The following is a 23,274-nucleotide window of genomic DNA, read 5'->3' on the forward strand; positions in this document are numbered from 1 at the left end:
TATTGTGAACACCACTTTTAAACCCTTGTCCCACCAGAAGCACCCACCTGATGTTTTCTTGCAACACAGAATTAAGAAAGCCAATACAGATTGTACCCCAGATTTCATCAGCTGCTTGCCTGCACTTCTACCAGCCCTGCCCCACTTTGGAAACTACACACTCCTTTCATAAACATTAATGAGATGAAGCTCATGTCACAACCAGGCACAGAGTTAATGGGAGTAACTTTAGCCTCTTCGTTTCTCAACAGTTTTATTGCCTTTAAGAAAATTTTTGTAAAATATAAATACAAAGGCAGAAGATTTACTTACAAAGTTAAAACACAGATCTCAAACATAAACACACAATTCAGAAAATTTAGTTTATGTACAGTTTCAAGCAACTTCAACATATGTTAGTTTTTCAATATTTTACAAGGTACAGAAAAAATAGTTCAAAGTCTTCTTTAAATAAAGAGCATAAAATGTTTAAACATATATAAACAATCCGGTTTGATGTGTGAAAACTAAATTTCACAGTTTTTAAATTAGGATATAAAAGTTCTTACAATTAGTTGATGCGTATGGATATGGTTTAATTTATATTACAAACTATTGAATTATATTCAATAGTGCTTACCTGGCCAAAGCAGGTAATTCTGTAAACAAAAAAAACGAAAATAATATCACCAAGTGCCTTATCAAATTCTACCTCCCAAACAAGCCACACGACTTTGATCACATAATCTAGAAAAAGTATGTTCTGTGTAACCAGTGCTTTGTATGAAACAAAGTCAATGTGTGTGGGTGTGTTCCTAAAAAAAAAAAAATGTGTTCCGAGTAATAACAAACTTATCCCAAAGCCTGTGTGCATTTAAAGAAACATTGTATAACAATTTTTGTAAAAACTGATTGAAGTTAAAAAAAAAAATTCTTCCAAAATCCATCCAACTGGAATTCAGATCTCTTATATAAAGGAAAGATATTTTCATATTTAATAGTGTCCTTTCTTTACAGAAACAATTTCATTTGAACACATATACATAAAGAAGTAACTGTATAGAGCACTGTACATTAAATGGCCTGATGGTTCACCAGAGGATGTCGAAGGGAGGGTCCTCGTGCGGATGCAACCAGTGAAGCTCGGAGCCGAGCAGAGTCTTGAGCTCACTTGTGAACTCAACCAAGTCCAAGAGCTCTTTGCTCTCTGGGTTAAAAGCTTCAAGTTCCGTAGCACAAGAGAACAACTGGCTGAGGGAAGTCTGTTTGTAAAACTCTGCCTCCGTGATGGTGACGACTTCCAGGTTGGGGAAGTTGCAGCGGAAGATGCGAGATGACATTTTTAGTCTCTTCACCACGTCCGAGAGCAGAAGCCAGTTCCGTGGTCTGTGGAAGCAAAGGAGAAAGAGGCTCCAACAGCTGACATTAAGTCACGGCATTCCTGACTCTTCCCCACATCCCTGTGTGACAAACCCTCCCCAATCCCATGCCCACAAACAACCTCTCTGAAATCCAGGCTGTCGCCCAGGGGTCGAATGTAACAGATGAGCAGGTGTGTATGTATTTATTCAGGGTACTGCTACCTGCAACTCTGGGAAAAAAGGATCCAGGCATGCAGGGGCACTTGGACCTATAAAAATCCTGGGCTCCCCAGTGCCCATGTGAGCCAGCAGCCATCCCAGCTCAAGACACCTAAAGGTTGGCCCACCTGAATCCAACTTTCATTTCACAAATAAGGAGATGGCTCATAGTTACAACCACAAAATTCAATACCCCTGACTTCCAGATATGCCAATATTAAAAAGAAGTCAACAGTAAGTTGTTTTTTTGTCAGATAAACAACACTGTTTTAAAATTCAATCTTTGTACTTGTCCACTTCAGGGAATTAAGTTAGATTCATCATCCATGTAACAAAAACATACTAAAATCCACACTCCTTCATGATCAATATTTAAAACTAGCTGCCATCAAAACTGATGGAAATGGTAAACAACAGTTGTTTACAAATCTTGAATATAATAGATAAGACAACTTTCCAGGTCTTTGCTTATTAGCAAGTATCATAGGATCTTCCCTAAGATAATTTGTTTGTTCCAGTTCACAGCCTTAAACCAGTTTTGCTACAAAGTCTAGAAAAGCAATAATGGCATCATTTTGTCATCCACAAAAATGTGCCCACTCGGCAGCAGAACAGAAAAGTTATACAATTAACACCTTACAACATCATGTCCAAATTTAAGTGCTAGAAGCACTTCTGTTTTGGGAAGTTATAAACAAGATGCCTGTCTGGGATGAGGAAAGGAATTTGTGTTCAAACGTCACCTGTCCCACCCAGGAATACGGCAGTAAAAAGTCTGCCCTGACAAACCAGCCTTTTCCCCTCTCACCTCCTATTAGCTTATTTCCAAAAAATCCCCAGCAGTTACAGTATTGATCCCTCATTTATGTTACATAAATGCACAAACTGCCACCAACCTAAGAATATCATCCCAGTTGTTTTTACCCCAAAATCTGTATTTGTTCTTACCCCTGAGAGAGACACACTTGAATGTTGTAACACGGTAAGGGAGGCTCATCTGAAAATTCAAATTCAAACACATCGCTGAAGCCATCTTCATCTTCATCACCTGGGCCGGGAGGATTTGCCAAGACATCAAATCCAGATTCATCTTTTGGATCTAAATAAAATTGAATAAAGGTGCTAAGTCAGCAATGAAGACTGCTGCAGGTCTTGTTTTTTTTTTTCCCAGTAACGTGATCTGTAAACAAAATCAGTTTGCTTCCTTCCTAGCTTCCTCCACCACAACAACAAAACAGCCCCCACCCCTTCATGCCCCATGTTTTTAAAGTCTCTGCATACAAAGAAATAAAGGGCAACATTTGCTCACCGCACACAGAGCTGCCATAGAAATCCCAGTACAAACCAGGGTCATCAACACTTCGACCTTGCAGGTCAGTTAAATACTCTGGAGAGGAAAAAAAAAAAAAACAACAAAAAAAAAAACATACTGATGAGAACAGAAAGCTGGCAAGTTAGGAGACCGTGTGTCACAGAGCCTCAACACACGTCCTCCATAGTTTCCATCAAAAAATCCCCCTCCATATTCCCGGTACACATGCTACAAACAACAGCATATATACACCATTCCCCCACATCAGATAATGACCCTCCACATCAAATAATCACCTAAGGTCTAACAGGGACAGAAGACCCAACCTTAAGCTTCAGATAACTAGAGCAGTATCTTATTTTCTGTGAAGATAGGGTGTACCACATTTTTTGGCCTTCACAATTATTCTGGACACCAACTTGAGGGTGAAACTGTGGCCTCAAATAAACTGATGAAAAAGGTTTTTCCACACAGGTATGTTTCAGAAGATGTAGTTATTTTCTACAGATATAATTTGGGAGACTTACAAGCTGAATTGGTGAAAAGATACTGGGATTCAGGATGGTAGGAAGTAAAAGATGCCAGATTTTACTGGACCCTGAAACACCCGTGTGCCTTCTATACTGCATCATTTAAACAGGTAAACAGATGAGTACTTAAACTCATGGACTACAAACACTGCAAACATGCTCAGAGGTAAGTTACTAGGGAATGTAAGTGTCTTCATCCAAAACTAAGAGGAAAAAACCCTAAAAACATGTGACAACGTGGATATGTTTAAAGACAAGAGCCTTTAATGCGTTTTTATAGTATTTCAGATACAAAACAAGGCAGAACTGGCAAAACCAAAAATAATTTGAGATAAAAAAGCAAGACCATGGGAAAACATGAGTATGTTCAACAAACAGCTATTTGAATTGGCAAGTTTCTTACTTTCATTTCAAGCAGAAAACTGAAGGCACTGAAACAGCCTGCTGACCTCCTACCCACCTACCAAATCTTACAGTAGAATAATCCTTATGACTTATTAAGAGTTTCAATTAGAAGGATCCCCCAAGCATGGCTGTGCTTCCCACCTGCAACCTCTGGGTTTTTGCAGGCAAGGAGGGAGTTACTGCAGCCCAGCCAACCCTACCCCACGGCTCCTTGGGATGAAGTCACCCCTGCCAGGGTGACTTTGAGAGACAGGGAACAAGCTCCCATCTGCCAGGACTAGAAAGCCCCATGCAGTGTGGGCACGAACCTGTGAGGAAGGTCTCCATGAGTTCACTGTGGGTCATTTTCACGATGGTCCTCCCAGAGTAGGTTGCAAGTGTTGGATCAGCACCATAGGACAGTAACAGGCGGACAATTTCCAAGTGGTCGTTTTCGACCGCGTCGTGGATTGGTCTGGTGTGAAATAAAAGAAAAATCGCGGCGTTACATTTTGATTCAGCAGTATTATGCAAATGCTTTTGACAAGAAACTCCTGACTGTAGATCAAAGTTATTTATAGAAAGTAACACTATTAATACAGCTGCCAATCATCTTATTGTCGGTTTTACTTGCACATCATTCCCCTCCCCTCTTGTCTTCAGCCAGACTGCTCAGGGCACTTATTTCTGTTACGTCTATTCCTTGCTGTACACATTTTCAAGGGACAGTAAAATAATTACACCACTGTAACAGAAAGCAGGAGTTTGTGTGAAGCCTCACAAACATCATTTTGCTGCAAGTCACTCTACCATTCCAAATGTCTGCCAATTTAACAGCGTGTTGTGGAGCAAGGCTCATTCAGCCTGCCTCTAGGCAAGCACAGAAATCGGTTACCCAAAGCTCCTAAATTATGTACACAGAAGTAAGTTATGAAAATTTGCAAGGAATTAAACTTCTGAGCAGAACATCCTCTTTAAACAGTACTTGTGAATATATTTGCAGCACAATTCAACCCTTCTAATCAGAGAATAGAAAAACATGCTATTTGAAGTGTAGTCCACCCAGAAATTAACACATTTCATGCGGTGTGAGCAATCTATATTATACAAACTCGGACATAGATTTTGTGAGCCTTCAGAAGGATTATTCATTAATACACAGGCCTGCAAATTCCAGGTTTAGAATTCCTCATCACTAATTATAAATCGCATTAACTTTTGCCTTTAAAATTGATTATACGTAACAGGGAGTTGTCTGGAAGTAGAACATATTACCCTTCAGACTAATGAAGATGTGTTAAAATCCCATCTTTTCCTTAGACAGCAAGAGCAGGGAACTAAAAGCAGAGCCCAACGTGTGGACAGCAACCATGGCAGTCCAGCTCAGCACAACACTCCTGCTTTGGGCTGTCAACATTGCTGCCCCCCAAACAAGGCTTTCGAGCTCTCAGGGAGCTCGTATGAAAATGCAAAGAAGGGCTTCAGGCAGGATCACACACTGCCTTCCTGGAAAGCTTTCACAGTGATGTTACCAGGGGAAGTAATCTGGAAGCACAGCCAAGTGAACCTCTCTGCTCCAGCTCCCCATCTGCCCAGCAATGCTAGGCTGACAACCAGGGCTTCAACTCCCTCATCAGGTCACATCCCACCACTCCTGCCCCACAGGGCAATGTCCCCTCGATGTCACCACTGCTTTGGCATGACCGTCCACAGAAGCTCAGGACAGAAGAGTGGAGGATCAAACCAGTCAGAAGAGGATGGCACACCACCGTTTTTCCATCTATCACACAGCACTGCTGGTGGGAGGGGGAGCAGGGTGACTCTGGTAAGTCTCAAAAAGATGTTCCAGATATATTTACTCCAAGTAATTTCCAGCAGGTCGTGACTTAGGGTGACTAACATCTGCTACATGTTCTTGCTTGCACCCATCTTGCTGGAAAGCTGCATGTCATACTAGTTTTGACATGTGCACAATATACTGACTTGAGGAAGTTCACTTGGGGCCCAATGGTCAGTCCAACTTCTGCCAGTCCTCAGACCCTTGGCAGCAGAGCACATGTCCACACATTCAAAGCCCAACATGCCATTCCTTGGAAAGCCACCTTCACTTTTTAAGACCAGAGAGGTCCATGAGGATCACTGGCTAAGGGACAGGATATCCCTTCTCAGTTTCTGAGGGAATGTCTCTAAAATAACACTGGAACCGATGCCTTTGAGACAGACAGTGTTGGAGGATACAGCATTCCCGGGATTCCCCTGCAAGTCTCACCCTCCCACCTCCACCTACTGACTCAGGATCTGGTCAGTGCTACATCACAGTGTCACAGCCCAGGTGACACCAAGCAGGAGGCAACAAATAACAGAGGTGCTGACAGGGAGGCTGCAGAAATATCAGGTGTTTCTCGCTGTCAGCAAGCATCTGAGGCCTGAGCTGCTGGGTCATGGCACTCTGAGCATCTACAGCAGGAAAGGTCAGCCTTGCTGCAAACCCTCCTGTCCCCCACGGGGCATGAAGAATCCCTGGCTGAAAGTCTGGCAACAGGCACCAGGAGCAGATCAGAGTTACGGCTGTTGCCAAGTGCCAGGAATGCTCTTTCTCCCCCACTCCCTCACTTCACTGGAGTCTTTAATTTTGAAATATTTTTAAATTTCATTTCGGAATTATGATTTTCTGGTTTTGGGAGGGGGTTGAGGAGTGTTGTGGGATTATTGGTTTGTGGGTTTTCTTGATTGTGTTCGAGTTGTTTTTTTTTTAACTGACTTACCTAAGTGGCTTTTGAAGCCGTAATGAATTCAAGATGATCCCTTAACTTATTAAAAACAGCATCTAAATCACCCAGTATTTCAACTGATTTAACGACACTCAGACGAGTTTATTAAAGGGTGCCTGGGCATTCCCCAGGAAGGAAAAATTGCAGCACATGGGCTGTAAGCCTGTGATGGAACCTCCTTCTGCCTTTTTACAGGTCACCAAGCCCAATGTGGTGCTGCAGACAGAGGCAGAAGGGCAGGCAGAACCAGATTTGTCATCTGAGAGTACACAGGGAGGCTGCCTGGGCACGAGAGGGGAATTTACAGAGGCATGGAGAAGGAAAGGCGTAGTAAAGCAATGTGGAAGAAGGAAGAACAATAAATAGAAGGAAGGAAAGAAAACACTGGCAGGGATGGGGTGGAGATGGGGAGATTCCCCATAGATAAGTTAAGGGAGAAAAGGCCAAAACAGAGCACTGACAGACTCTTACTGGCTAGAACAGCTTCTTGGCAAGCTCAAGAGCGGGACCATGCAAAGGCACAGCCATTTGTTTGCTTCTCCCAGCAGGCCGAGCAGAGGAGGGAGTATTCTTCAGTCTTGGCAGAGTTTAACCATCCTCTTTGTAGGATGTAGAAGTAACTACTGGAATAGGCAACTCTTTTTCAGATGTGAAAATAAAAGAAGATCCCTGGGAGTCCTCTCCTGGGCTGCTTTGCCATACAATCTCTTCCACCCTGAGCATCGTGGAAATAAACACTCTCTATCCCTAACGGTAAAGTTAACGTAGCACAGCTCGTTTCTAAAACAAACCCTTCAGAAGGTCCCAGAAGGATCTGGGGACATTCAAGAGCTGCAATATCCTATAAAAGACACACATCTCAACCCTCTCTTGTGTACTGCCGAATTCTTCCTACTATTTTTACTGCCACTAGAGTCAGGAAAACATTTCACTGGGGGTTTATCATTCCGCCACCAAAATTATAAACTATTTAGACCAGTCAGGGTTTGCTCACAGCCTTTCAGGCACCACCAGAATCCTCACTGCAGTAAGAGGTCTTGTAACTCGCCGAGCAATGCCATATCTTGTTTTTTTGTTTTTATTTCTATCCACTCGGTTACACAAGGCTTGCCCCACGGAAGAGGCAAGGCACGAGTTGCAGGAGGGCAGCTACGCAGGCTGGCTCTTCTTTAATGCAATTAGCAGCTGGAAGGTATGGCTCTGCCAAGACCAGTGGAAAGGACACAGCAAGAGAGCCATTTTGGCATGGTCCTCGTGGGGGGGGAGGGGGGAGGGGAAGAAGAAAAAAAAAAAGGATTAAAAAAAAAAAGGCTGAGCTCATCAGCTGCCAGCAGGAAGGATACAGCAAAACTGGCTGCAGAGAGAGAATGCAGCGAGGGAACTCTGAAGCAGTGTGGAGCCCTCGCTAACAGGCAGGGGATGTCTGTATTTTTGGCATGTGGCTTTGTTTCTATAACGGCACGGGTTCAGCTGCAGAGGGAAGAGGAGAAGAACAGCGAGATAAGGCCAAACACAGGCGGCAAGCAGCCTTGCTAATGCCAGGTCCAACACTCCTGTTCGAGCTACTGCACTTACAGGGGTCCTGTCAGGGAAGGGAAGCTCTCACCTCTTAAGCACGGTCTATTATTATTTATAGGTAAGACGATTAAGAGCCCTTAGTGACTGCAGCACCTCGGAGACAGGTCTTAAAGATCTCCGGGTTCTACAATAATCTTTGATTAGGCACTAATTGAGCAGCAGAGTGCTTGTGTATTCAGGGTCTGCAGGCACTGCATGTGGTCTATCAGCATAGAGCTTAAAGGGGAAAAACATCCAAGACCTACCACATTTAGGCCGGCCAGATGTGCTGTGAATAGGGCGGAGAGGGACATCCTGTGCCGAGCTGGGGTGAAGGGTGGAGGGAAGGACTGCACCATTCCTACACCCCCAAACACTATCTCCTCCTTGCCCCTACACCAGTCTGGCGCTTTGTTTGTTTCTGGCTTCACCGAGATTTCTGATACCATCAGGAAACAGAGGCTGAACGCCTGCCTCATCCCAAAACAAACACAAGCAAAGCCAAACGCTGATCAGAGCACCCGCAGCATTTCGGCCAGGACCGGGAGATGCACAGACTTCACAGAACTTCCCTGCATCCCTCACATTCACACGGACATCCTGTACAGACCAAAGCCATACCCTCACCAGCCACAACGTCTCAGAGCGTCCTCCAAAAAGAGGCAGCAAGGAACAGAGCCCAGAGCTCCAGGTGACCCCCCCCAAGCTGCCTCACTGCCACAGCTGCACTCACACAGCACACACAGCTGCATCACAGTCCCATCACCCCTCCGTGCTGCTTTACACTGACAGGCTGAACAGAACTACACACATCCACTGCCACTGCCTGCAGGTCTGGGAGCTTCCACGGAACGACCAAAAGTACCTTTGGATAAGTGAGGTGGCAGAGGGCAAAATAAAAAGCGTATTCAGAGTCATTAAAAAAAAGCAGGGGAGGACAAGCATCTGATGGTGCGCTTTTTGGGTTTTGTTTTGCGTTTTTTTGTTGTTGTTCTTTTTAAGACTACTGTATTTCTAAGGGTTTAGCATGTTCTGGAATTTAAACACAACACAGCTGAAGAAGACTGACACATCTTTCCTCCTAAAAGTTAAAGGAGAAAAACCTTCAAGACTTGTCTTATGAATATCCTGAGTTACTCTACAGAGACAGAGAGCTATGATCCTGCCAAAAGGCAGTACATTACACAGATCCAAAGCTCCTTACAGAAGCTTCTGCTCTCTGTCCTGCCCAACTCAGACCATCTTTCCTCTGTATATTAGTTGTGGTTTGGATTCTTGCTGTCTGTTGGGCAGCATTCCAAATGAAAAATCTGCCCTCAGAAGAGAGGCAACAGCACACTGAGTTCTGACATTACCATCTATGATCAGATCATCATTATGTTCATTTCTAAAATCCATTTTCCCAAAAACAACTTTTCAGGGTACACTGGCCAAGGTTCTTTCTTGAAAATCAGCTCAGACTGTGACTAGAAATCAAAAGTAGACTCTAAACTGGCAGGTCATTAAGGCTGCTCGGACACTTCCCACGGATAATTTTCTATATAGGTTATTCCAGCGAGTGAGACAAAAATAATTTAGGATTCTTTTTACGGTAACTCACCGCTGTTGCACAGGTCACATATTAAAGCTCAAGGCAGCAGCAAATTCGAGGCTGTTTGTCAGCCCGGACAGCTCAGAACTCTTACAAAGACCGGGCGACAGAGGAGGAATCTGACAATTCTTGTCAGGGTTTTAATGCTTCTCCAAAAAGCTTTCCTTTGGGCTGTGATGGGCTGGTGATGGGCCGGGAACAATGGACCATCATGAACTTTAAATGGACCATCCTAGCCAGATCTCTTTTTGTTTTCCTGACTCCTCCCTTCCCAAGTTAATAAATAAAGAGCTTAAAAACAAAAGAAGCAGACTCTTAGTTACGCTAATTTTACCTCCCCAGCTATTTGGATGGTGATAGGGAAGGCGATAAACCATTTAAGATAACAAGCTGCAGGAGATTCGCAGAAGACAAAGAGACCTGTCCCCAAAATGCACAGACTGAGCTCTGCATATGCTCAGGACAAGTTACCCCAAGGTCAGCCTCCAAGAGGTGGTCAAAGAGGTGCTTTAGGAGATACACAAGAAGCTTAAAAAAAGGTCCGGAGCAGCATTTTTACCTCCACAAAGCTAAAAAGAAAAGCTCGCTATCTATTCTGCCAGCACAGGAACTAAGCACCCCTATTATTCTGTGAAGGAAACTAAAAAAAGAGCTAATTCGGGATTAGAAAAAGAAAAAGTAAATCCAAAATATCAAGTGAGCAGAGATATTTTAACAGTTCAGCAAACAACATTTTTATACAGCATATACAGGACTCGCACACCCGATCACCACAAAAGCCTGAAGTGCTCTCAAAAGCAGCCCTGCTAAGGAGGCAAACTCCCTTCTTTTGGCACAACACAAAGGGCCTGGAGGGCACATGAGCAGGGCTGCAGCTCAGGCATCGCTCCTTCCTGCCCTGCAGCTGGCAATTCCACAGACTAACAAAAACCAACCAAAGCACAACTTATAAAAATTCCCAGAAGAAAAAAGAAATTACCCCGAGCTCGAGTGACAGCAGAAGCGTGTCCCCACTGCTTTATTAACCAGAGAGCAGAGCAGGTCACAGAGTCCTGCCCAAGGACCAATAAGGCAGTGTTACCTGCTCTGAACGTGCCAGGGCAGCGAGGCAGGACCAGGGGAGGAAAAAGGAGAGGCACAGAGGGAAGGGAGGCAGAGATGACACCCGGTGCTGGGTGGACCAGGGGTGCTGCTAACCTGGTTCCATCCTGGGCACTGCAGTTGACGTCCGCGCCGTACTCGAGGAGATGCCGCACGATGCTCAGCCAGCCCCTGGCACAGGCTTCGTGCAGGGCACAGTAACCTGCGTTGTCACGATGATTCACATCACATGCCTTGTTTTCCAAACAATACAGAACCACTTCCTGGAAGGAGGAAGGAAAACAGAAGAATATCCGAGTTATTTCTTGCTGTGTAAATGCGGGGATTTCTCTGCTTGAAGGAAAGGGGTGGGGGAAAGGGGCTAAAGACAAAATCCCTATGATATGCTAAGTTACCCTCTATGAGATGGGAGAGTCAAAAGGAAAAAAAAAAGGGGGGAGCTGTTGACAGTCCTATCTGTTCAGAAGACATAGCAGAGATCACGACTTCCCTGAGCAGACTAATTTGGGCAAAGTGACACTGAGAGCTCCATGCCCTGCAGGACCCTGCAACCCCCAACATCAGGAACTGTCACAGAGGAAGAATATAAAAATTTCACAGACAAAAATCATAATGTTCCACTTCTGAGAACTTCTGCATGTAAAGTTAGTGGGAAGTTTGCTACTCCTCCATCTGCATTTTTTAACAGAAAATTCTGTGAGTGCAACAGCAGCACAGCCAATGTCAGTTATTTTAAAAAGAAAAAGTGCATGACCCGAAACACAACACATTTAAGACACACAAAGGATGGTTTGCTACCAGCAAACAAAAAGCAGCCCCGCTCTATCGAGATGGGGGAAATCCCATTTTCACCCACCCCAGTTTTCTATATTGCAAAGTAAAGCCAGGCACCAGGTTCCAATAACGAGCCCAGCGCCGCAGGAAGCCATGTGAATTTAACACAATTCATCTTGCAGTCAAATACACCACGCTCCAGAGCCTGGGCCAGGCTCAGCACTGCGCTGCCATGCAGCCTTGGAACAACGACTGCTCCATCACTCAACCGAAAATTTAGGATGGTGCAAGTCTTCCTTGTGTCGGATGCAAAAAAAAGGCAAAACAAAACAAAGCACATTTCTAAGAGATGGTCAAGGCATAAAATAGCCCCCATGTTCCCAAAACAGTGGTAAACCATTAATTTTGCATTTGAGTGACATCCTTGCAAAGCCAGATATGGCACAGAGGCGGGGAGTGCTTGTTTTGCCAAACCAAGAGAACGAAACGACATCGGGCGCAGCGCATTCATTCTTCCCGTTTCAAAATAAACCGGAAAGTCCGCAATAATCTGTGCTCTGGGTACACCTGACTCGAGAGCTGGTATCCAGGATACAGCATGAAGCTGCTCTTTTAGCAGGCCCTCAACAACCAGGCTGGAGCTGAGAGCTAATGAGCTGCCTGTCCCAGGCTCCAGAGCACCCCCTCCACCTGCCACAGGGGATGCACCCACCTACCCCACCAGTTTAACCCAGAACCCCCACAGTCCCACCTCTGGCCAAACAGGGGCTCTGGACGCTCCTGCTAATCAGCCCAAAGGCCAAAAATCAGTCCAGAATGGATGCTCTTTACCCTGCACATGCTCAAGCCCATAAGAAAGGGCTGTGCAAAATTATACTCCGGAGGTATGAATTTTCCTTCAAAACCAGACCTCCCTGCCAGGCAAATTAGCAGATGGATACAGGTAGCAGAAGCAGCTGCTGTATTCAGTGCCACTTTTAGCATGCAGTTACCATTTAAAATAGACTTTGCAACTCAAAATAAAAGATGTTTCATCTGTTTTTGTAAAAAAGAAAAGCTTGTCCTAGAATGGAATACCTACTACTGGACAAAAAAGCTGATTTTGTCGGGCAATTCTGTGTTAAGAGGCTATAAGAAGAATGCCATTAACCACAAAATGTAACCATAAAGACCATAAAACTCTACATTGTTAATTAATTAAATGCCTCATTAACTTTTTTTAAACATGATTTATTCAATTTACCAAAAAAAATAGCGGCCATTGCCAAATACAGGAACATGTGATGCCACAAACACACTTTTGGTTTCACAAGCATTTCTCCCTAAGATTTGGGGAAGGCTGTGAGAGTGCCACGGGCAATTTAATGGTGCTCTATTTAAACCAGCATTCTGAAAATCACTGGCAGTTCACCAAAGAGTCAAACTAGAACACAACCAGACACCTCCACCTCTGCTGCTGTCAGTTTCTCAGCCAAACTGCAAACAGCAAGTCAGAGTACGCACATATGCATGGTGCATCCTCACATGCAAGGAGCTGCCCTTCTTATGTACTCCTTTTCCAGGGGAAGAGGTCAGCATCCCCCAGGCCCCAAGAAGCACTATTCCCCCACACCCAACCTCAAAACACAGCCCTTGGGCCAGGCATTACATGCTAAGACTTAACACTTCCCCCCAACACCATAGCAAACCCCTGAAGTGATGTCCATTCCTGGGCAGGATGCAGGAGCCCTCTGGGAGCTGTGCAGGGGCAGGATGGTGCTCTGGAGCTGCTGCTCCTGTGGCAGCAACACTGGGAACTCCCTGTGCCTGGAAAAGCCCCGCCTTCACCTGTGTTTAAATGCCCTACCACACACCACACACTCTGCTAATTTCACTGACCTCCCAGGAAGGATTTAATAACAAACTGATGAGGGAACTTTTCAAGTCCACTGTCTGGTTTGAACCCAGTCAGCAGCCAAGCCCCAGGCAGCCTCACTCACTCAACTCAACTCACTCACTCAACTCACTCACTCACTCACTCACTCACTCACTCACTCACTCACTCACTCACTCACTCCCCCACCACCAGGATCAGGGGGAGAATCAGAGAATCACAAAGGTCAAAGGTGGAAAACTTGTAGGCTGAGATAAAGACAGTTTGATAGGGAAAGCAAAAGCCATGCACACAAGCAGAGCAAAACAAGGAGTTCATTCACTGCTTCCCATGGCTGGGCAGGTGTTCAGCCATCTCCAGGAGAGCAGGGCCCCATCCCACTTATCCATGACTTGGGGAGAAAAACAACATCACTCCAAACGTCCCCCCCACCTTCCCTCACAGCATTATACACTGAGCCATGATGTGATATGGTCTGGAATATCCCTGTGGTCAGTTTGGGTGCCCTGTCCCAGCTGTGTCTCCTCCCAGCCTCCCATGCACACCAGCCTCCTCACCAGTGTGGCAGCAGGAAAAGCAGAAAAGGCCTTGGATCTGTGTAAGCCCTGCTCAGCAATAACAAAAACATCCCTATATTATCATCACTGTGTTCAGCACAAATCCAAAACACTGCCCCATACCAGCCACTGGGAAGGAAATTAACCCTACCCCAGCCAAAACCAGCACATCCAGACACGCAGCAGAAAGCAACATAACGTAAAAAAAGACAGCCAGTGTTTCCTCTCACATCAAATTCATTACACAAGCCTTTTGTAATTTTTTTCCCAAAAAGACTCTACGCTCCCTGTAATTCCCTTTTCACAAAAAGTAAATTACAGTTTTAAGACTACCATTATCTCAAGTCATTTGTTTCAAATGGGGAAAACAGAATGGATTTGGGGATGGTAACATCCTGCTGAAGCATGGCCTGGAGCCGAAGCCTGGGAAGGGAAAGGCAAAGCTTCCCACCAGCATCATCAGGGATTTCCAGCACCAAAGACCATTTGCTGCACTGTCTTTAAGTAGCCTTGCTGGCTGCAGCCCTGCAATTTATCTGACCAGACACAAGCCACACTTGTCCTTCGACATTTCACACTCGGGTCAGCTCTACACACAAAACTGTACCCACTTGTGTCCTGCTTCCTGCAGGAATCTGGGGCACATCTGCACCACGGAACTGAGAGCAGGACAGAGGCTCGTGGCCTCGCAGCATTTGGGCTCCCCACGGGTCCAGCAGTGATACACACAGCTTGCCAGCACCTCTTCATGCTGAAGGGTTTGGAGTGGGATCTCTGCACAGCCTCAGGGCATCCCTGCTGCAAAGGCAGGCAGGCTGCCAAGGGCAGGCACGAGCTCATCCGGTCTCAGGGCAATACAGCATTCCTGCCAGGGCTCGGTGGTGCCCTGCGGTGCCAGCCGCTTCCAGCTCCGAGTCCTGAATCAGCACTCGGCTCCCTCTGCAAGCTGTGGCCCTGATGATGTAAACTCATCTGCCTCCCCTGCCACTGAGCTGGCAAAGGGCTGCCATCGCAGCAGCCAGGGAAACCCCCATGTGCCCCCCAGAAGTTGCTGCCCTGCTAACAGGGGTGGCAGAAAACTAACCTGTGTGCTTGCCACAGGTCACAAACCAGCATATTGCCTTTGCTCATCCAGATTTTTCTTCTTTTTTTTAACACAGAGGAATTTCTTACCTCTTGACCATTCTCATTCTTTGTGCAGACAGAGGAAATTCAGCTTTCTACTAACTGCAGTAGTCTCATCACTATCAAGAAAACCCCTCAGCTATGCAGCTTCCATGGATGATCACACTATCACAACTCACCGTGGGCCAAACAGCTCTGACAGGGTGGCACAGCCACCCACCACTCTGAGCCTTGGAAGACACAGACAACATCAGATTCTGGCAGCAGTTTGGATGCATGGTCTGGGCTCTTTCCCTGTCCTTCATTCCACCAGCAACAGAACCAACTGCTGCATGATCAACACCACCTGAACAATCAAATCAAACAAGCTGAATATTTAAGCCTATTAAAAACATGGTGTTCCCTTGAACTTTTGGGCGAAATCAAGTCAGAAAATGAAAATCCCCAACCAGCTGATAATGGGAAGGCATGGTGGCACACAATGTTACTACTCACAACTTGGTGAGCCTGGATATCCCCTGCTTTCTGCAACCAGCCAGTGTGAGAGCAGAGAGCTCCCACTGTCAAAGCAAATGGAGAGCCTTGGGCACCTGCTTAAGCAAGACATCGGCCCATCACTAAGTTTGGGAGCTGCTCCCATTGAGCTGTGCCCAGCAGAGGTGCCAGCACAGACAGCCATGTGCCCAAGCACAGTCACCCTGACACACCCCATGCAGGAAGAAAATACACACCAAGAGCTTGGGGCACATGCTACAACATGTTTGGATTCCCAACCCAGAGAAAATTAAATAATTTAAATTAGGGAAAATACAATAGCAATGTTGTAACAATCACCTCTCCCAGCCAGAGCTGAAGTGCCCTGGGTTAGAAGAAGCCTTTGCCTAAGGTAAAAAAAACCTTTCCAATAAACCCTGCCTTCCAGAGCTGAACAATGCCTTGCTCCACACAAAGCTCTCTCCAGATATACAAAGGGCATTCCAAGGTTTCAGCAAATTCCCAAGGCGGGCAGGCCCCACCTGGACCTGGGCTGACCCACCTTCCCCAGTGGGGCTCAAGCCCAGCTCGCAGGTCCAAGCATCCCTCTCAGCAGCACAGCAAACCCTGCAGCCATGCCGAGGGCAGCAGTCACTCTCTGCAAGGAAACACCTCTGCACCAGATCTGAAATCGAGCAACAACGACGCTCATACCTACGTGGCCATATTTCCCCAATAAAAGCACGCTTCAAAACGGCACAGCTAAGGGATTCATCGGTTTCTGATTTTTGTAGCAACAGGGGGCCCCTTTCATTAGACAACATTGTTCCAGCTACACCACACAGCTCCAGACGCCGAGTATAAAGCATGCAGAGCACTCCTATGATGCGTCTGATCATGCAAGAGGACACTCCAAGCGCTACATCCTGTGTCACATACCAGATACTCCTTGGAGAGAAGAACAAAAATGAAACCCTTCTCCTAAACAACACGCTCTTCACAAACAACAAAAGCAGAAAACATACAGCTCATTAAAGATCACCATAAAGATTACTTCGAAGGTGGAGAAAAAAATTACATTCGTTCTGGTTGCAAATGGTTTATATTTAAAGGGAAGTGAGGGTTACCAATAAAACTTTACCCTTTGCTCATTCCCGCGGGATGCTGCTCACCCTGCATCCTGCCAGCTGGGACCCAGCAGTGCGGAGTCATTCCCACAGCAACCTGCCTCCAAACCCCACACACCAGGGAAGGGAGAACAGCAGGGGAACGGGGGCTACAAGTTTCAACGACCCAACATAAAGCTGCTAATCCGCAGAATTTCCATCTAATAAAACCGGGAAGAGGATTTAAACTTCTGAAATTTTTTTTTTAAAAAAAAAAAAAACCACCATCCCACAGGGCACAGAGGGAGCCTTACCTCATAGCCCAGGCGTGCAGCCCGCTGCAGCAGCGTCTCCCCCGCGTTCTTGTTGACGATCAGGCGCCGTGCCTCGGGCGGCATGGGCCGGCTCGGGGTGGTCTCCTGGGGGGGGCTGGCCATGGGCAGGGTGGGCTGTGGCACGGGGAGCAGCGACGGCGTCTGCTGCAGGCGCTCGTAGGGCTTCGGCTCGTACGGCTTGGCTGGTGAGGAGTCGCAGTCTGAACTCGGCTCCGGTCGTTTCCTGACTTTCCTCGTTACCGTTACCTGTCAAAACCATGACAGTGGGAGGGTTGTTTCATCTTTGCACAGTACAGCAATGGGACTGTATTTGTCAGCAAGGAATTACACTTTCCTACTCGTATTTAATTTTTAAAGGGAGACCTGCTACAGCTTTTAAACACAACATGTTTCACCCCTGCAACAGTGCCTTCAACTAAGGTTAAGAAAAGCAAACAAAATGCGCAAAGCATCCACAGACAAATCTGAACGCAATCCCCGCTACCCTGCATGCACAACAGTGCGTTAGTTTTAAGCAAGCTGGCTCTGCCTTCTCAGACACCAGTGGACAATTAAGTCTAAATAAAGATACCTTATCTTCAGCATTTTCGATATCTGTGGTGTCATCCCCTGTCAGAGATGACCTCCTTCTCCTCTCCTGCAGTGCCAAGTGTTTTGTTTTACACTGACGTTTCCCTGATGGCTTCTCACACTCGCTGTATTTCGGCAGCAGAGATGCATGCTGGAAATCCTCCTCTTCGTCTGTGTACAGCCCATCTGTCTTCCGGCTTTCTTTAATTTTCTGCTGTTTGGCAGCCAACCTCGAGGCTGGAGTACAGCTTGGCTGAGCCTGCCTTTTGCTGTTTGCATTGGTGGATGAAAGGCTCTTCATGTGCGGAGACACCGGGAACACGGGCAAGCCTAAATGGGAAGGAAAGGCATTACACATCGCATGGTGCGTTAAAAGGAAAATGCATTGCTAGCACTTAACACAAGCTCCTCAACTGCTTAAGAGATCTACAATTACATTTTCAAATCATTAATATTTTAAGCGTTCCACATCCAAACTGTAAATAGCATCTCGCCCGTTGACGCTACGCTAGCGGTTCTCGGGCTCTAATAAAAATCCCTGAATGAAATGCCCTGCACAGGTGCCAGGCAGCGCCAGGGCCGTGGGGACACGTGCCAGGCCAGCTCGGCAGTGCCACAGCCCAGCCACCATTGGTAGAGCTGCAGGGAAAAACTCGCCTCCTTACCTAGGACTGTCTGATCTGAAGGGGAACCAACTCCTCCAGCAGCCTGGGCTCAGCCCAGCTTGTCTCAGTGGGGTGCAAGTGCAGACATGGGGATGGCGAGGGAAGAGGGGACAGGAAGAAAGGTGGGAGCATGGATCAGATTTTAATGGGACAGCACAGGTGGGGATGTTGAGCTTAGCCCCAAGACAGCCATAAGACAGAGAACACCTCGGCAGCATTTTGACTTCAAAAACAAGCCAAGAGAAGGAAGACTACTCAAGGAGCCGTGCCTACAGAAGTTCTGTGTAAGCTCTCCATCAGAAAGAACAGGGATTTTGCAGGAAAAGCAATCAGATGTTTTTTCCCCCAAGAACTCCATTCAGAAGTGAGTCTTTCTGGGACATTGGGACAATAAGGCCAGTGCTCTTGATGTCTGTGACAGAATACTGGCAGGGCTGGGTTTTCTCTGGGGGTTAGCTCCAACAAGCTGGATCACACAATCTGGGCCAGATGCAAAAAGCATGGTTAGTTTTGGGGTTTTTTTTCAGAGTGCAAGCAGGCTTACAACAAAACAAGGACAAGAAAGTTGACTTTTTAGAGCCTGAATTTCCCTTGGGTGGAGAACTGAGGTGACCTCAGAGCCGACTCCTCTGCAGAAAAATTAAAGGTTGCTGAAAAGGAAGGGACAGTTCAGCCAAACAATACCACACCACCAAGGGAAGGTGTGGAAAAAACTTTGAGGACTTGAAAGAGGCTCCCTTACTCTGAGAAGTCTCTGAAGTGATGCTACTTTCAGAACAGAACAGAAGAGATGGCAGGAGCAATTAAGGAGGTGCTCAGAGGAGAGACACCCTTACTTAAAGAGACTCACTCCAGAACCAGTGGGTAAAAAAGAAAATAAAATCTAGAATCCTCTTGGTGGGCAGTTTCACACTTTAGTCTTCCTTTAAATAGATCTGTGAAAGCAACTCACAGAAGGTTTTCTAGATTAAGGATGAAAACAGAAATCCCTCAGTTCTTTTGAGCCACTTTCTAGAAAAAGACACATAACCACGGCTTGCCAAGCAGATGTCAGGGAATTTATGGGACACATGATGTGCAGATTGTTCAGCAAAAATCATGTAAGTTTTTCAGGCTTTGCAATCCTGAAGGAAGGCACCTAGTTGTAGGCTGAGCCAGTGGATGCAAGGCTGTCTTTCCAGCTCTATAGACAGCACAACGTAAGGAATGCTTAATTCTCAGTTCCCAACTAAGCAGCATGTGAGAAGTCCAATTCCAACATAGAAGTACCATCATTACCTACTTATTTACTTAAAAAAAAAAAAGATGGAAAGCAACAGTGATCACGGAACTCTGGTGAGTGCAAGTGGAACAAACAGCTGCATGCAGAAAAACTACAACAGAATGAATAACTCACAGGTCTGGAGAAGGACAGAAGTACTGAAAGGATGGAGTTAAAAAGAACACAGGAAGCTTATCTCAAAGAACTGCAGGCTTTCCCATGCAGAGATGCCAAGGCATTGAAAGCAGAAGTTTAATCACCACAAAAAATGCCTACTCCTGCCTGCAAACTCCACATCAACTCTGTGCTTCACTTTGACCCCTCCACAGTGGTGACAGCAGGCACCAGGCTAACCGTGCAGCGGAGCTAAGAGATGGAGAGCAGCTATGCTGTGCACCCGGGAGCTTCAGGATCAATAACATTGCAAGACACCAGCACTACACAGAAAAAGCCAAGCATCAGCCCGGGAAATGCAAGACAACAGGGTCAGAAAAGCAGCAAGTGATTATTCCTGGAATCCCACCCCATCTCTCTGACCACATGAAGAGAGAAGAAAAACAAGAATGAGCAGGAATATACCTAAACATCCATGGAAAAAAAGAAAACCCAAACCAAAAACCCCAAAGAAGTCAGGCCTCTGACTGATGTGGGTTGTGGCAAGTCTGACTCAGAGCAGGACCTGTCTCCCTTCCCGCAGGAGCGAGCTGCTGAAAGGTCCGTGCGGAAAAGCAGCTGCTGCTGCATCACCTGAATGCTGGCTTGTTCAGCTCCCAAACCAGCAGCTGCCTCCTCCTGCCTGCCAAGCCAGCAGCAGCCACGCTGCCTGCAGCCCCAGGCAGCTCCCAGGGGCTGGCACATGCTTCCCCGTGGGCGAGATCCCCCTGGCTCCTCTCCTCAGGGCCCTTGTTTCCGCGCTGTTCAGGATTTCTCCTCGCACCGGTGAGCGGCTGCGGTTCCCAGGGGGAGCATCAGGAGAGCTGGCACTGCACTGCCAGCAGCACAGAGTTACTGCTCAGCTGGGACCCCGGCAGAGGCCCTGCCTTCTGCCCTGGTCATGGGGCTGGCAAAGCAGAGTGATGATGCCCTGAGGCATCATGGACCTGCTGCAGCCCGGAGACCCCCTCTGCAACAGGATCACAGCATCATAAAATGGTTTGGGCTGGAAGGCAGATCATCCCTCAGAGGTCATCCAGTTCTAACCTCCCTGCCACAGGCAGGGACACGTTCCACCAGGTTGGCCAGAGCCCTATCCAATCTGGCACTAAACATTTCCAGAGATGTGGCAGCCACAATTTCTCTGTGCAGCCTGTTACAGTGCCTCACCACTCTCACAATCAAGAATTCCTTCCTAATAACCTAATCTAAGCCTACCCTCTGTCATCTTAAATCCATTACCACTTGTCCTATTACTATATGCCCTTGTCAAATGTTCCTCTCCAGCTCTTAGAGCCCTCTTTTAGGTTTTGAAAGGTGTTATAAGGTCTCTCCAGAGCCTTCTCTTCTCTGGGCTGAGCAACCCCAACCCCCTCAGCCTGTCTTCCTAGGAGAGGTGATCCACCCCTTGATTTTTTTCATGGCCTCCTCTGGACTTGCCCCAGCAGGTCCACATTCTTCCCATGTTGGGGGCCCAACAACTGGACACAGCACTGCAGGAGGAGGTCTCACACGAGCAGAGCAGAGAGACAGAATCAGCTCCCTTGACCTGCTGCCCACACTGCTTTGGATAAACACAATTGGGGTAACAAACCCAGAAGTCAGAAACCTCCACATTCCCAGAGATTTGCAGGCAGGAGTGAAAAATCATCCTGTTAATGTTAAGACTGAGGCTTCAGAAGCACAGAGGCAACCCTCATGTTCTGTCACAGCATGCTCCTTGGGATACAACCAGCTGCCCAGCAGCAGAGACAGCCACAACTGCAGGCAGTGCTTGAGCAGAGACAACAGCTGTTCCCAGCCTGAAAAAAAAGGAAAAAAAAGAAAAAAAAAAGAAAAAAAGAAAAAAAAAAGCTGCAAGTAAGAGTGTATGTTCCCATATTCACAGTCTCTTGCTTAAGAAAAGTTTGAGGACCAGTCCTGAGCAAGACAGACAAGCTGCAAGTCTCCATCCACATGAGACTGTCATGCAGAGATACAGAGGGTGCTCTATCCCACAGTGGGGAAAAATGTCCTCATCCCAGTCAACTAAGAACAAGGAGACTCAAAAGTTTGCACTTCAACAGGGCTGGAGAAGTACCAGCAGAATTATCTGAACAATATCCAGTATCTTTGTACAATGAAGATTGAAGCGCAATTTAGTCAAGTTTATGATTTTATAGCAGCTTCCAAACCCAAGAGTTTTTTCATAGCCATAGGGTAACTGAACCTGAATGCCTTTGAGAATGGTGCATAAACTGGGAGCCACCTCTTTTTGCTTTCCTGAGGCCATGAGCCTGTCACTGCCACAGGAGGCATTGCAGGGGAAAGTGAGAACATCCTTACACAATACAGCTTCTTGTTAGCGACCCTCCTTTAATCTCTACACGGTATCTCTCTCTGAAAGCACAAAGGTGAGGGGCAGAGGTGTTGGAGCCCATACCACCCTCACCAAGGCAGCACATAAAGCAAGGAAGTAAGAGTCAAAGCTCCTTTTAAACCAAGTTTTGATCTCCTGCTCCACACATACCCTTTTGGAGAGCCTCCCCCATCAATAAGCATCAAAGTTTGGGGGTTTCTGCCCTCAGATAATCCTACCAAGGTGAAGGACAGATGAGGAGCTTTAGGACTGAAGGGAAGCTGATACTTTTGCCTGTGACTGTTTCAGAGACACTACCAAGGAAAATCCTCACTGGCACAGGATGATCTGGACTAGGTCCTTTCCATGGCGTGGAACAAGAGGATCCACTCTCCTCATGTTTCTCTCTTTCAGGGGGATCTCAGCTAAACTACAGGTTAGGCCAGCTGGAATGTGAATGTCTTCCAGTCGATGAAGCTCCCAGGTTTGTGAAGGAGGAAGGAGCCCAAACGCCATACACAGAGCTCCCGCTCCCAGAAATCATCTTTCCTCCAAAATAAGCAGAGGGCTTGGAGAGGTAAGAGCAGGAAAAGAGAAAGAAGAGAAAAGGGGATTTTCCCTGTGGATTGTGTGATTCCATTCCCCATCAGTTCTCCAGCCAAGCTACAGCAGCAAATTGTTACAGGGAAGGAGAAAAGCATCAGAGCAGAAAACGTGCCCAGGAGTTGAGGACAGTGACAACAAGAGAGTGACCTCTCCATCCCAATGAAAATTTGACAGATTGTATCCAGGGGCTTTCCCCCAGGATAGGGAGCCGACAGAAATGGGAGGGAGGATAGGGAAAAGAGGAAGTGGAGTGAGGGGAGAAAGAAGAAGCCAAAAACATTTCAAGGAAAGCTGACAGCTTTGAGGAAGCAACCCCTTAGGAAAGAGCTGATGGAAGACCTCTGCCAAGGGGCCGGGAAGTGGGGTGAAAGGGGTTTACAGGATGTGCTCAGGACGAACCATCTTTGTCAGGAGAAGGATGAGCTTTGCTCTTGAGCACATGGCCTGGGAAAGGCAGGGGAAGCCAGCAGTGCTGAGGGTGCTGGAGGCGTTGGGTTCCCAAGATCAAGAGCTGCTACAGCTGTGCCGACGCTGTTTCAGAAGCTCACAGCCCCTCAAATCCTATGTGTGCTCAGACACCCTTACACCAACTAGCAGCCCATTTGCTCCCTATCTCACCCAAAAGTATGCCC

The 23,274-nt window shown here is 46.7% G+C and overlaps 1 protein-coding gene across 6 annotated transcripts in view; it reads right to left on the reverse strand.

Annotated features, from left to right (window-relative positions):
- Positions 1 to 241: 241 nt before the first annotated feature.
- BCOR (BCL6 corepressor) overlaps positions 242 to 23,274 on the reverse strand; it is a 58,465-nt gene continuing 35,432 nt past the window's right edge. For all 6 annotated transcript variants that reach the window (XM_062488110.1, XM_062488113.1, XM_062488111.1 and 3 more), the window contains 7 exons: positions 17,621 to 17,949; positions 17,029 to 17,295; positions 10,902 to 11,068; positions 4,115 to 4,260; positions 2,869 to 2,946; positions 2,508 to 2,658; positions 242 to 1,365 (listed from right to left, as the gene is read on the reverse strand). In XM_062488110.1, the coding sequence (XP_062344094.1) occupies positions 1,071 to 1,365; positions 2,508 to 2,658; positions 2,869 to 2,946; positions 4,115 to 4,260; positions 10,902 to 11,068; positions 17,029 to 17,295; positions 17,621 to 17,949 (1,433 nt within the window). In that variant the 3' untranslated portion in view covers positions 242 to 1,070. The remainder of the gene's footprint in view (positions 1,366 to 2,507; positions 2,659 to 2,868; positions 2,947 to 4,114; positions 4,261 to 10,901; positions 11,069 to 17,028; positions 17,296 to 17,620; positions 17,950 to 23,274) is intronic.

Source organism: Cinclus cinclus, chromosome 2, assembly GCF_963662255.1.
Source record: "Cinclus cinclus chromosome 2, bCinCin1.1, whole genome shotgun sequence".
Classification (NCBI taxonomy): domain Eukaryota; kingdom Metazoa; phylum Chordata; class Aves; order Passeriformes; family Cinclidae; genus Cinclus; species Cinclus cinclus.